General features: G+C 42.2%; 1 protein-coding gene across 3 annotated transcripts in view; it reads right to left on the bottom strand.

Annotated features, from left to right (window-relative positions):
- LOC134359480 (voltage-dependent calcium channel subunit alpha-2/delta-1) overlaps positions 1 to 14550 on the bottom strand; it is a 761998-nt gene that overhangs the window by 31790 nt on the left and 715658 nt on the right. For all 3 annotated transcript variants that reach the window (XM_063072791.1, XM_063072789.1, XM_063072790.1), the window contains 3 exons: positions 12019 to 12057; positions 7415 to 7486; positions 425 to 577 (listed from right to left, as the gene is read on the bottom strand). In XM_063072791.1, the coding sequence (XP_062928861.1) occupies positions 425 to 577; positions 7415 to 7486; positions 12019 to 12057 (264 nt within the window). The remainder of the gene's footprint in view (positions 1 to 424; positions 578 to 7414; positions 7487 to 12018; positions 12058 to 14550) is intronic.

The raw sequence follows: 14550 nt of genomic DNA, 5'->3' as shown, positions 1-14550 counted from the left end.
TCAGGTGAGGACTGATGGTGTGGTTCCAGCCTGAGATACTACCTGACTTGCTGAGTGTCACCAGCATCTTCTGTCTTTAAATCAAATTTCTAACTCTGGAAGAGCTTTAGATTTTTAATCAGGGAGCAGAGGTTTAATAAAAGACAGCAGGGCTCAGCTACTGGCTATAAAGTCACTTTGCACCATGATATTCATGACAGTACAGTATTTGGCATTAGATAGTGTGGTTCTGTAGCTTTCAATTGTCTCTCATTATAAAGTCAGTAAAACATTTTTAAAGATAAACTCTGCAAACTAGATAAATCATGTGAAGTGAAGTTTTATACAAACTATAACTTCATCCACTTGGCAATCTTTTCAGCATTTGGAGGCTTTGTCTTGGAAGAACAGGTACATTGAAATTGATTTTGTTAGCTTTACTTACAACGTAGACTGAACGAAGCCCAGCCGCAGCTTTTGTCTCACTTTCTGGATCACACACAGACTGGAAATCGTAGGATTTATTGAAGGCATACAGTGATGTGTTTAGAAGACGTTTCATCAGGCTTGGGTCAATCTCACCAAAGAATTTGCCAATCTGAAACAACAAGAAAATTGACAGAAGGATTTGATTTAAAATCCAGTGCCAGGAACTTCCTCACAAATTCTCTGGATCAGTCTCCATAGGATTAGATTAGATTAGATTCAACTTTATTGCCATTGGGCCGAGTACACATACAAAGCCAAAGAAATGCAGTTAGCATCTGACCAGAAATGCGAAGAATAGTGTTATTTACAAAATAACTGCAAATAAAAAGTAAGTGCTATAGCACACAAATATAAAAGTACTGAAACAGTACAATATAGATGCAATCATCCTTAGCGCTGTGATGTGAGGTTCAGCAGGGTCACAGCCTCAGGGAAAGAAGCTCTTCCTGTGCCTTCTGGTGTGGGAACGGAGGTTCCGGTAGCGACTACCGGATGGGAGGAGAGTTAAAAGTCCATGGTTAGGGTGAGATGCATCCTTGATAATGCTTTTCGCCCTGCCCAGGCAGCGTTTGTGGTGGATGTTCTCAATGGTGGGCAATTGTGTGCCAATAATCCGCTGGGCAGTTTTCACCACACGCTGGAGTGCTTTGCGGTCCAATGCGGGACAATTGCCATACCCCACTGAGATGCAGTTGGTGAGTATGCTCTCAATGGTACAGTGGTAAAAGTCCATCAGTAAATTCTGTGGATCAGTCTCCATAAATCAAAGAAGTGGATTTTGCAAAGTTGGAATGACTAGTCAGGACAAACATCAATGAAATTCCAGATGTGTCAGTTACTTTGCACAATTAATGACGTACTTGATACATAAAAATCAGCAGTCATTGTCAAAAACACTACAGATACAGCAATAAGGCAAAATAGTAGCACCAAATGGGCTGTTGCATTAGTTTATAAAATAACAGCGTCTGCACTAGCCAATCTTTCCTTGAGTCAAACACTCTAAAGGTGTTGTCTCACTTGCTGAGGACTTCCAACATTTCTGCCAACATGAGGCTTGGGCTAGTTTGCAAGCCTCCCACCAGACATTGTGAGATATCTGATCTCTTCAGATCTCAGCAAATCCTGACTGACCACCTCATAGAAAGATATGGGAAGTCTGCAGTGGCAATAGCTAGCTATCTTCTTGTCTGCCTAGACACTGCAGGTAGTGGGATCTCAAACATTTTCATGAATAAAGTAGCCAGTTTTAACTGAGCCATGTTTAGTTTATCCAGGATGAATAGCTAATGGATTTAGCATCTAAGCGAACATTTGAATCCACACTATTTGTGCCGTGCCCAGTAGAGCTGAATGTAGATGGATATGCCGTGGTATTTAATTGAATTGTTGAAGGCTGCTTAGATGCCTGAAGGTATCTCTTCCCCTCCCCTTCTTTCTTATTCTGGCTTCTTCTCCCTTCGTTTTCAATTCTGATGGAACACCTTGGCCTGAAACACCGACACAGATACTGCCTAACTCCATCATGGATCGTCCCAGACCCGGCTGTGAAAGGAAGAGGGCTGGCCATGGGGCTAACAGCTCCATCCCATAACATTCCAGTGCTGCACAAGTGCCAGAAGAAGTTACAAGGATTTCATTCCTGGGAGAGGAAGGGTCTTTGAAGTTGGGTTATTCCTGGGAGAGGAAGGATCTTCGAAGATGGGTTATTGCTGAGTACAAGTTGAAAGACTAGCCCAGGGCAGAGGACTCCGGTGAGCTATTGTTGGCGGCCTATGTCCTAGTAGGGGTGAGGGGCTTCAGAAGAAGAAGAAAAGATACTGCCTGACCTGCTGAGTTCTTCAGCATATTACGTTGCTCAGAAAACCTGATTTTTTTTTATTAATTACCTTCTTTCAAGCAAGTAAGAATACTGTTAGAAGTGGTGTGTAAGATTAGTTAGTGCAAAAATACACAACAAAAAAAAAGTATATTTCTGCCCCACAGAAATAGTTTGTATAGCTAAAAAGGCGCTAAAAATAAAGAATAACCCTTCCACTGGAATTACCTCTTAAAGCTAACTTCTCTTCACTGGAAGTCACATGATTGTAGTGGTCTTTCTAGTAATTCTATGGAAATTAGCAGGCTGGGATAGTCCAGAACAGATAGGGCAATGTAGATGAGGACTTGATTGAACATGTTAGGAGACCAAAATATTTGCCATGGTTTTCTAGAAAACATAAGTTTTAAGTGAGTAGGCGTGTTTTCAGGAAAGAAGGTGTCTAACAAAATGGAAGAAAGATATCAGGTCTCTCCTAAAGTAAATACCTCTTTGGGGAAAATAAAGTACTCACAGGGCCTGTTCCTGAGAAATTAATCTTTGGAGAACTACATCTCCAGAACTTACTGCTGTGGGTTTAATTTCAATACTTAAGAGATATTTGGATAGGTACATGGACGAGAGGAGTATAGGGGCCGATGGTCCAGGTATAGGTCGATGTGACTAGGGAGGTTAATGGTTTGGTACAGACTAGATGGGCTGAAGGGCCTGTTTCTGTGCTGTAGTGTCCTACGGCTCTCTGACTCTACCTAGGTGACAAATTTGTTGAATATAGATGGTCACGGGGTGTGGCTGGAAATAAAGAAGCCTTTTAAGTACAAATGACGACTGAAGAGAGTGGTTCCTAATAATCAAAGTGCTGACTGATTGAATCAAGTTATGATCAGGTGTTGATCAGAAACTGGGGCATTCAAGTTGCATAATGGTCACACAGGGAAAGTGATGACAAAAATAATTCATCACGGACCTTCTTGCTTCACGCTGGTTAAAAGATGACAATCAACCCTCTGTTTGATGGTGGAACTGTACCTCATCTCCAAAATGTTCATTAAAATACCAAAAGCATATGAGATTCGGCACATGCTTGAAACCTTGAGCAACACGCTCACAAAATGCTGGAGGAACTCAGTAAGTTAGGCAGCATCCATGGAGGGTATATAAATAGTGTCAAGACTTTCACATTTGAAAGCTTGAGGATTCCTGCAGCATCAGGTGACCATGTGATCTCTGTCTCGGAGGCCAGTGTTAAACTGTGAACCCTTACAAGCCATCAGGGCCCAATGGAATTCCTGGTAAGGCTCTGAAAACCTGTGCCAATCAACTTGTGGGGGTATTCAAAGACATTTTCAATCTCTCACTGTTACAATGGGAAGTTCCCACATATTCCTTAGCAGGATGATGGCGCCTAATGGCGTCTCCCTTGCTTGTATCTTCGGAAACAGCTCTATTGCTATCTTTGATATCTCTTTTTCCCCTTTCCCCTTTCAAGGTTCTTTTGAAGACCTTGACCTGGAGTTACACACTGACTTTGGTTCTTTGCGGAAATGGAACCCGCTCTCGGGGCCTCATGACCGGCCACTTTTCGATATGCTAAGGATGCAGCCTGGAAGACTAGCGTGCTTTCAGGGTGCCGGATTTTCATGGCTCTGGAGGCAGGCAGATTCAAGGCTGGTGCCGCCAAGGGACACCTCTTTTTCCCTTGTTAGGGAGAGAGAGAGCCTATGGTATGTGGAATACTGGGTGAACAATTCCTCCTTGGGGTACTGCAAGTCTGTGTATTTATTGACACTTTGCTGCACACTTGAGCGCTCGGTAGGGGGTGCCGATGCTTTTTTTCTGGTGTGGGGGTCGTTGCTTTGCTGCTGCTTATGCGTAGGAGGGTTGAGTTGGGGGGGGCCTTTGGGGTTCTAACATTTAACTGCTATGCATTCTTCAGGGCAGTCCTCTGTTTTTGTGGATGTTTGCGAAGAAACAGAATTCCAGGATGTACATTGCATATATTTCTCTGACATTAAATGTTCCTATTGAAACCTATTTCACAAGTGCCCGAGAAGAACAGCGTGAGCTGCCTTAATGACTATCGTCCAGTAGCACTCACATCTACGGTGATGAAATGTTTGACAGGTTGGTCACGGCTAAAATCAACACCTGGCTTAGGAAGGACCTGGACCCACTGCAATTTGCCTATCGCCACAATAGGTCTACAGCTGACACAATCTCAATGGCTCTTCACACGGGCTTGGATCACTTGGACAACACAAGTTGGAAGTATCAAAAGTGGTCATGAATCAGCATACAGCAGGGAGATTGAAAATTTTGTTGAGGGGGTGTAATACCAACAACCTCTCACTCAGTGTCAATAAGATTAAAGAAATAATTGTAGTAGAAGGAAACCTGGGGTCTATGAGCCAGTACTCATCAGCGAGTCAGAGGTGGAGAGGGTCAGTAACTTAGTGGATCCAGAACTGGCTTGCCCACTGAAGGCAAAGAGTGGTTGTAGACGGGTCATATTCTGCTTGGAGGTCGGTGACCAGTGGTGTGCCTCAGGGATCTGTTCTGGGGCACTTACTCTTCGTGATTGTTATAAGTGACCTGGATGAGGAAGTGGAGGGATGGGTTAGTAAGTTTGCTGATGACACAAAGGTTGGAGGTCTTGTGGATAGTGTGGAGGGCTGTCAGAGGTTACAGCGGGACATTGATAGGATGCAAAACTGGGCTGAGAAGTGGCAGATGGAGTTCAACCCAGATAAGTGTGAAGTGGTTCATTTTGGTAGGTCAACTATGATGGCAGAATATAGCATTAATGGTAAGACTCTTGGCAGTGTGGAGGATCAGAGGGACCTTGGGGTCTGGGTCCATAGGATGCTCAAAGCAGCTGCGCAGGTTGACTCTGTGGTTAAGAAGGCATACGGTGTATTGGCCTTCATCGTGTGGATACTCAGAGGCTTTTTCCCAGGGCTGAAATTGTTGCCACAAGAGGTTTAAGGTGCTGGGAAATAGGTATAGAGATGTCAGGGATTAAGTTTTTTTACTCAGAGAGTGGTGAGTGCGTGGAATGGGCTGTCGGCAACAGTGGTGGAGGCAGATATGACAGGGTCTTTTAAGAGACTTTTGGATAGGTACACGGAGTTTAGAAAAATAGAGGGCTATGGGTAAGCCTAGTAATTTCTAAGGTAGGGACATGTTCGGCACAACTTTGTGGGCCGAAGGACCTGTATTGTACTGTAGCTTTTCTATGTTTTTATGTTTTCCTGGGTGTCACTATCTCAGAAGACTTGTCCTGGACCCAGCATATAAATATAATCACAAAGAAAGCACAACAGCATCTTTACTTCCTCAGGAGTCTGCAGAGATTTGGTATGTCATCGAAAACCTTGGCAAACTTCTATAGATGTGTGGTGCAAAGTGTCTGCATTACGACCCAGCACGGGAACACCAATGCCTTTGAGCAGAAAATGCTACAAAAGCTAGTGGATTCAGCCAGTATATCATGGATATAGCCCTCCCAACCATTGAGCACATCTACATGAAAAGTTGCCACAGACAATCAGCATCCATCATCAAAGATTCTCACCACTCAGGCCATGGTCTTTTCTTGTTGCTACCCTCAAGTAGAAGATACAGGTGCCTCAGGACTCATACTATCAGGTTCAAGAACAGTTGCTACCCCTTAACCATCAGGCTCTTGACCAAAATGGGATATCTACACTCATTCTATTTCTGGTGTTCCCACATCACTGACAATCAGCACTAGCACACAACAGGGATGTGTGTTTAGCTCACTGCCCTACTCTCCCTTTACCTGTGACTGTGTGGCTAGGCATAGCTCAAATACCATCTATAAATTTGCTGGCAGAATTTTGGATGGTGACGAAAGGGCATACAGGAACGAAGTAGTCCAGTTAGTGGTGTCGCAGAAATAACCTTGCATTCAATATCACCAAAAGAGCTGATGGTAGACTTCAGAAAGGGTAAGACGAGGGAACACAAACCAAACCTCATAGGGGGAGCAGAAGTGGAGACAGTGAGAAGTTTCAAGTTTCTGGGTATCAATATCACTGAGGATCTAACCTGGGCACAACATATTGATGCAGCTGTAAAGAAGGTAAGACGGAGGCTATATTTCATTGGGAGTTTGAGGAGATTTAGTTTGTCAAATAAAACACTCAAACACTTCAATAAATGTACCCTGAAGAACATTCTGACTGGCTGCATGACCATCTGGTATTGGGGGTAGGGGGGTGGGGGGCTACTGCACAAGATCAAAGTAAATTGTGGAAACTGGCGTAATGAGTCAGCCCCTTCATGGGTACCAGCCTCCGTAGTATCCGAGACATCTTCGAGGAGCAGCGCCTCAGAAAGGCAGCATTCATCATTAAGGACCCCCATCAACCAGGACATGCCCTCTTCTCATTGCTATCATCAGGAAGAAGCTACAGAAACCAGACGGTACACACTCAACGATTCAGGAGCAATTTCTTCCCCACTGCCATCTGATTTCTAAATGGACATTGAACCCATGAACACCACCTCACTACTTTTTATTTCTGTTTTTATTTTGTACTACTTATTTTAATTTAACTAGTTAATAGACAAATACCTACTTAATGTAATTCATTTTTCCCTATATTTATTTATCATGTATTGCATTGTACTGCTGCGGCAAAGTTAATAAGTTTCATGACGTGTTGGTGATATATAGCCTGATTCTGATATTTCTAAACTCCAATATTTTTGAAATAAAGGCTAATACGCATTTATATCTTAATGTATCTGCCTTCTAGTTACTTGTCATTTACCTAGATTCCTGTTCTTCATGCTTTTTCATTGAGATAATAATCTGCCTTTTGATTTCTCTTGCTGAGGTGCATGTTGTCGTCTTTCCCACACTTGCTAAGTTCTCACCCACATTTAGGGTATTTATATTCTGTTGCAGAGTCACAATATCCTCATCACAACATGCCCTTCCACCAGCACGCCAACTCACAGTATCACTCAGTTCTCCCTTACTTTAAAATTATTGTCAACCTTTGTTTTGGATAAAATTGATTTACTTCACAAACAAGTATCAGATGGAAACGTAACAAAAATCTCAAGATCAAAATGCAAAGAGCTTAAGGCACTTACCTTTCCAATATATTCATCCTGGTTGGACATTAGTAGGAATCCACCGTCATCCAATATAACACAGTCAAAGTGCTGCAGAGAAAACACCACCGTAGGTGAACACCTTCTGAGCAAGGAATTTTCTTTTCAGTTCAGTCCTAAATTTCAGCCATTAATCATGAGACAAAATGCTAGATTCTGCAGTCAGATGAATCAGCCTCTCAGCTTTCCTCATCTGTCAAGCCCCTCAAGAACTTCATATTGTCGTAGAGAATATATGTCAGTGGGAGTATGCCAATGTTATTTAGTTCCCTCACAATCCATATCCACATGTTAGGAATCAGCCAAATGAATCTGTGTAGTACAGTACATGTTCTAAAGCAAGCGTACCTTTTCCTTATCCTTACTCTCTTACTACTTTTTAACTCTCTTTTACTCTCATTCTACAGCATCATCACTATAGTGTAACACTTTTCCCTTTCTAATTCTTACTTTAGACAAAATCTATTATTTTCCACATTATACTCCACATGCCACCTTCATGCTCACCCAATATCCCCCTGCAGATTTTACAACCTCTTTACACTTCACTTTCCCAGCAAAATTGGATACATGACACCCCATTCTTTCATTCAAGTCATTAACACAGGATCAAAAATGGCTGTGGACCCAGTATTAATCCATGGCCTCTATTCTCTGGGACAAGAATGGAAAGCCTGAATTCTAGTTCTGTTAGTTCTGAGGTGGCTAACTGTAGGTTTTCGTAAATAAAACAAAGTGAGGCATTTTATGAGTGAGAAAAACCATAACACATTTTATTGAACTCCAAACCCTGACCACAAAAGCACGCTGAAAACCTTTTCACGTAATTACGTCATCACATCAGATCAGCCAAATCCCAGCTCAATGTCGACGATTGTGAATTATGTCCATTTCACTAATTACGTTACCCTACAAACAAGTCTGATATGGGTGGCGGATAATTTCTGAGGTGATGCTCTCCTCCCAGTGCTCACATATGGTCTCCATGTGTTCCTGATACATGACCACCCAATAATTACAACTTGAAAGGAAAACCTTGGCAAGGGACCTTACAAAAGATTGTGGATTCTTAAGCACAAATTAAATCTGATAAAAAAAAGTCAGCTTTTTTTTTCGTGATCTTTTGTACTAGTTTAAAAACATTCAGTTAGAAGTTGGCCCTGCACACAACTCTGACCAATTCCCCAAAGCAAATCAATTGCCCATTGACTGATTGGGTAACGGCATTCATTTGTGTCCAAGACTCTCAGGGTTCTCTCCAGAATTACGCTGAACATTCCAGGTGAAGGGTCATAAAGTTTCATCAAAGCAAATGAAAAACAATGACTGAGGCCTAGAAATTAATATTTGAGTACCACATGTTTCTTTAAAATGCAAGGGTTTGGTGCATCAGATAAATTGGACCTTGTAGCATCGTGTCTTTGTATGAATAATGGACATCAATGTGAAGTGACACCAATCATCAAGCAACAGGGACTTGATACCGCTAAAGGCACGTGCGCCATACAGAATACATGGATAGGACTGCAAGGCCCTAAATGGAGAAAACTGACTAGCATGTATAATACTTAAAGGGAAGCACCATTGCTTACACTTTAGATGGAGAGTCTGATACAGGGGCAATCAGCTCAGGTGCAATAATGGAGCCAATTTGTGTCAGTTGAACCCTTCTATTTTTAATGCAATTCTGCCATCAAAATCAACAAAACCCCCAGAGGCCTGCTCCAGTACTGGCCTTGGTACTCTTCACATCAGTTAATCCGAGGCTGTTCTATGACTTCCAGCAACAGCTGCTGCTCATCCCTCTCCCTTAAGAGCTCGAGCCATAGCGTAATGTTGCTCACAGGAATGTGGCCAACATGCAAAATTATGTGTGCCCAATTACACAAAAGGTTATGAATCATGATAGTTACCATGACAGGGTCTTTCATGCATTACATCAATGAAAACTGTTTCCATCAGCAGATAGACAGAGTGATGCAGGAGTCCCAGACATGTTTTTAGATGAACATGGGTTTCTAACTCTACTGCACCTCAAAATAGCTACCAGATGACGCTACATTTTTAAAATCAGTTGGAGTTATTTATTTATGATCAGATCTTTGGGTGACACAGTGATTATATTTCTTTATCTTTGTGACAAAATCTTCCATTGTATTAATCAAACTACACCAAATTAATATTCATAAGTATATCAAGGAATTATTAAAAGCAATTTATTATTTTAATTACATTTTTAAAATTTCCTGTTTGCACAAGATCATTGCATATTCTACATTCAAAAATATGTAAGAATTCATGTCCAGATTGCAGTACTTTACAAAAATGCTGATATCCAGACGACATCGGCAACTGCGCAAAAAGCAGAAACTCCACTCTGTACACTTCAGAGCCCTACCAGTTACTGTTGTCATGGGCTGCCTGAAGTTTATGTTATGCATTCATAGCCAGTGATGAGTTTAACTGCTATTAATCAATCTATGTATTTTCTCGGAAAAGATACTTACCTAAATGACAGAAGATATTTCTCTTTTAGGAGTTAGTTAACCAACAAAACAAAATGCATTTGACTGAGCCAACTAATATTTACATTTCACATTGAATATATACATTGTAAACCATGTCTAGAATATTAATGGGATTTATTGTCCGACAAATCAGCTGGAAGGATCAGTGTGTCTAAATAGTCATTTTGCAGAGGGCAAGATTATTCAGAGAAACATTTGCAGATGTTGGGTATTCTGAATCATTTTTTTCTCGCCTGTATTTCCCTTGAATGAAATCTACAAAATTTATCAAGTACTATTTAGATAAATGGTGCTAAATGGTTTCCTTTCCTGATTTTCCAATTTGTGCCATAGATTTATGATTAACTTGATTTCCTTTGGCACAACTCCCGAAACTTTTATTGCCCATCCAAGCTTGTCAAATCAAAGCTATTCTTGACATTTTAAAATGATTCTTGTTCGTGTTCTACCATTAGATTAAGCTCCCACTAACAGCATCCTGTCAGCAGTTTTATAAATGTTAAACTGCCTAACTACCACACAGTAGTTCTTTATCTTCTCCTGGAAAACAACAGCTGGATTCAATTTATTTTACTTTTTGGAGTAAGGATTAAAAAATGCACATTAACAATTAGTTTCAGACAGGTTTACTACACTGACCAGCCAAGGACAAGCTCATATCAAAATTTATATAACAGAAACTGGAGTCTCCAGTACAGAACAGGACCCTCTATAGAAGAGTATTGTTTTGGCATAGAAGGAAGCCATTCATTTCATGAAGATGATTCTGGCTCCTGTTAGAGTAATCTTTTCAGACCCTTTTCCACCATTTTTCCTCAAAGCCCTTAATTTTTTCTCTCTCTCTCTTCAAATGCCTATACAGTTCCCTCTGGGAATCACCGATTGATACTGCATCCATCATTCCAACATGTTGTGAGCTGCAGATCCTAAATACAATATGCATAAAAAAAGCCTTGGTCCTTGAACGATCTTGCAAAACATAGCACTTCTTTTTACTGACCCCACCTAGAACTTCCATGATATCCATCAAATCTCCACAAAGGTTTCCTTCTTCAATGGAGAAGAATTTCAGCTTCTCCAACCTGACCTTGTGACCAACATTTCTCATCTTTGGCAACATTGTGGAAAATCTTTTCTGCATCTTATTTGGGATCTTCTCATTTTTGTAAAGTTAATTCTTTATAACATGATGCAATACTCAAGTTGTGGAGAAAGGTTTATAAAGTTAACAATAATGTCCCTCCTTTTGCTCTCAATGTTTCTATTTATATAAATCCTCAAATCACAAATATTTAATAATCTCTCTTTCAATATGCTATTTACACAGACTTATGCACATAAATTTAAGAAGTGGATCCTCTTCAGAAGAACTGGGACATCCTCACCCCTGCCACAGACTCACAACTTCAGGGAATTAAACTCTCCCTGGTTAGAATAAAACTTAGCCTGGAAAATCCATCATTGCAAAGGTAAGTGATCACGAACAAACACACAAGTTGATCATGTCATGAACTCACAGTCATACAGCATGGGAACAAGCCCTTTGACCAAACTTATCCATGCTAAGGTGCCCATCTCATTTGCCTGCTTTTGACCCATCTCCCTCCAAACCTTTCTTATCAGTGCATGTTTCCAAATGTCTTTCAAATGCTGCTATAATGATGACGGGTCTCGACTGTTTACTATTTTCCATGGATGCTGCCTGGCCTGCTGAGATCCTCCAGCATTTTGCGTGTGTTGCTCGGATCTCCAGCATCTGCAGATATTCTCCTGGTGTAACGATTCTACTAGTTTGACAACTTTTTTGCCTGCTTTTGACCCATCTCCCTCCAAACCTTTCTTATCAGTGCATGTTTCCAAATGTCTTTCAAATGCTGCTATAATGATGACGGGTCTCGACTGTTTACTATTTTCCATGGATGCTGCCTGACCTGCTGAGATCCTCCAGCATTTTGCGTGTGTTGCTCGGATCTCCAGCATCTGCAGATTTTCTCCTGGTGTAACGATTCTACTAGTTTGACAACATGGGTGCAGTAAAGGTGATCCTGGTCTTACCTTGCTATTTTTTGTGCAGTCACAGATCTCTTGGTAACACTGCAACAGGAAGCAATTAATTAGTACATTCATAATTTACATGCAAAATACATAAGTTACATCTGCTAAATGTGCCACTGTGATAATTCACCCTGGGAGAGATGAGGCAAAAGGCCTCTTACTCATTGATACAGAATGGACAGGGCTGTGAGGTCTCCAAAGACCTGAGTAACCGGCAACGGTATAACACTGTGGTGGCCATATTGTTAGCACTGCTCTGGTACTAGTAATCAAAAAATCAGTAGAAGTGTACTTAACTCTCATCAAGGTGGTAGCAGATTATGGGCTAGAGACTGCTTTACTAATGATACTAAAATAGCAGTAAGCAGCACTCTAATGCTGCTTATGAAAACTGCAACAAGATTAGGAACCTCTACTGCGAGGTCCGTAGAATAGCACGTTTCCCCACCTTTGGTTTCAGTGCAGCATCCTCTACTGATGCAGTTTCCCGTAGCTATTGCCATTTGGTCCGACAGCTGCTACTGGTTGCAGCCGCATCCCGAGGTAACGTCCCTCAGCAGGAGAGCGTTGCCACTGGACGATTGAACGCTGCTGCCAGGAGAGTGCTTCCAGGGGGGCAAAATGACCTCTAGAGGATGGCGAAGGGCTGAGCCTTGGGCGGGGGGGGGGGGGGATGCTATTTTACATGGAGACAATGGGACCATGGCAAAAAGTTGCATCGTTGTCCTTTGAAGTCAGAATGAAGTGTGTAACTGCCTCATGGCACAGGAAGATGTCTGGGTGCCAGGAAAAGTTGACAAAATCTCTCAGAGTTCGGGTGACCCGCTTAACACAGGAATTGGCAGTAATACGGGCAAAGGAAGTTCTAGCACTTAATGTAGCTATAAATTAGAGTTATAATGGTAAAACAATAACCAGAAAATTGCTGGAGTGCTGTAAAACCAATCAGATTACCTCATTTCAAATGAGATGCTGGAAATCCAAGCAACGCACACAAGATGCTGGAGGAACTCAGCAGGCCAGGCAGCATCCATGGAGAAGAGTAAACAGGCAATGCTTTGGGCTGAGACCCTTCACCAGGCAGTTCCAGCATTCTGTGCGGGTTGCTTGGAATACCCCATTTTGCTTGGGGAAGGAACACCTTGGCTTTTATATGAAAACTGACCTACACCAAAATGGTTGACACTTAACTGCCCTCCAAAATGGCTGAGCAAACCACTCAGTTCAAGGGCATTTGGAATGGACAGGGAATGTTGGTGTCAACAGTGGTCCTGAAGGCTCATGAATAAACTTAAAGGGAGATCGGTGGTGGAGAATGGGTTAAGGTTACAGTTTTATCCAAAGCCAATTCCAGGAAGAGACTTTTTGGAAGGGGGAGACTGAGGACGAACTAAAAATTAAACGAGAACTGGAGCTAAATCTGTACTCACCACAGCACGCTGGTGCCCCAGAGAACATTACACGCCCTCAAAAGGCCACAGAGAAACTCACAGAACACTACACTTCCTCATTTTACTCATGGTCAGATTTCTGAACTGTCCATGAACCCATAAATACTACATCACTATTCTTCTTTTTAAATGTCATGGTCATACTTTATTGATCCCGGGGGAAATTGGTTTTCGTTACAGTTGCACCATAAATAATAAATAGTAATAAAACCATAAATAGTTAAATAGTAATATGTAAATTATGCCAGGAAATAAGTCCAGGACCAGCCTATTGGCTCAGGGTGTCTGAACCTCCAAGGGAGGAGTTGTAAAGTTTGATGGCCACAGGCAGGAATGACTTCCTATGACGCTCTGTGTTGCATCTCGGTGGAATGAGTCTCTGGCTGAATGTACTCCTGTGCCCAACCAGTACATTATGTAGTGGAGGGGAGACATTGTCCAAGATGGCATGCAACTTGGACAGCATCCTCTTTTCAGACACCACCGTGAGAGAGTCCAGTTCCATCCCCACAACATCACTGGCCTTACGAATGAGATTATTGATTCTGTTGGCGTCTGCTACCCTCAGCCTGCTGCCCCAGCACACAACAGCAAACTTGATAGCACTGGCAACCACAGACTCGTAAAACATCCTCAGCATCGTCCGGCAGATGTTAAAGGACCTCAGTCTCCTCAGGAAATAGAGACGGCTCTGACCCTTCTTGTAGACAGCCTCAGTGTTCTTTGACCAGTCCAGTTTATTGTCAATTAGTATCCCCAGGTATTTGTAGTCCTCCAGCATGTCCACACTGACCCCCTGGATGGAAACAGGGGTCACCGGTGCCTTAGCCCTCCTCAGGTATACCACCAGCTCCTTAGTCTTTTTCAAATGGTTCAAATGGTTAATATCAGAGCATGTATACAGTACACAATCTGAAATTCTTACTCTTCGCAGAGATCCGAGAAACTCCGATGAATGAATGATAGAAACAGTAGAACCCCAGAGCCCCACTCCCCCCTCACAAGCCCATGCAGCTGCAGCAGCATCAGCCCATGCCCCCCCCAACTTGCGCCAGCAGAAGTACTGACCCCTCACCCCCCC

Source organism: Mobula hypostoma, chromosome 20 (assembly GCF_963921235.1).
Source record: "Mobula hypostoma chromosome 20, sMobHyp1.1, whole genome shotgun sequence".
Classification (NCBI taxonomy): domain Eukaryota; kingdom Metazoa; phylum Chordata; class Chondrichthyes; order Myliobatiformes; family Myliobatidae; genus Mobula; species Mobula hypostoma.
The sequence above is the reverse complement of the archived record's forward strand: the minus strand, read 5'-3'. Positions and strand labels throughout refer to the sequence as shown.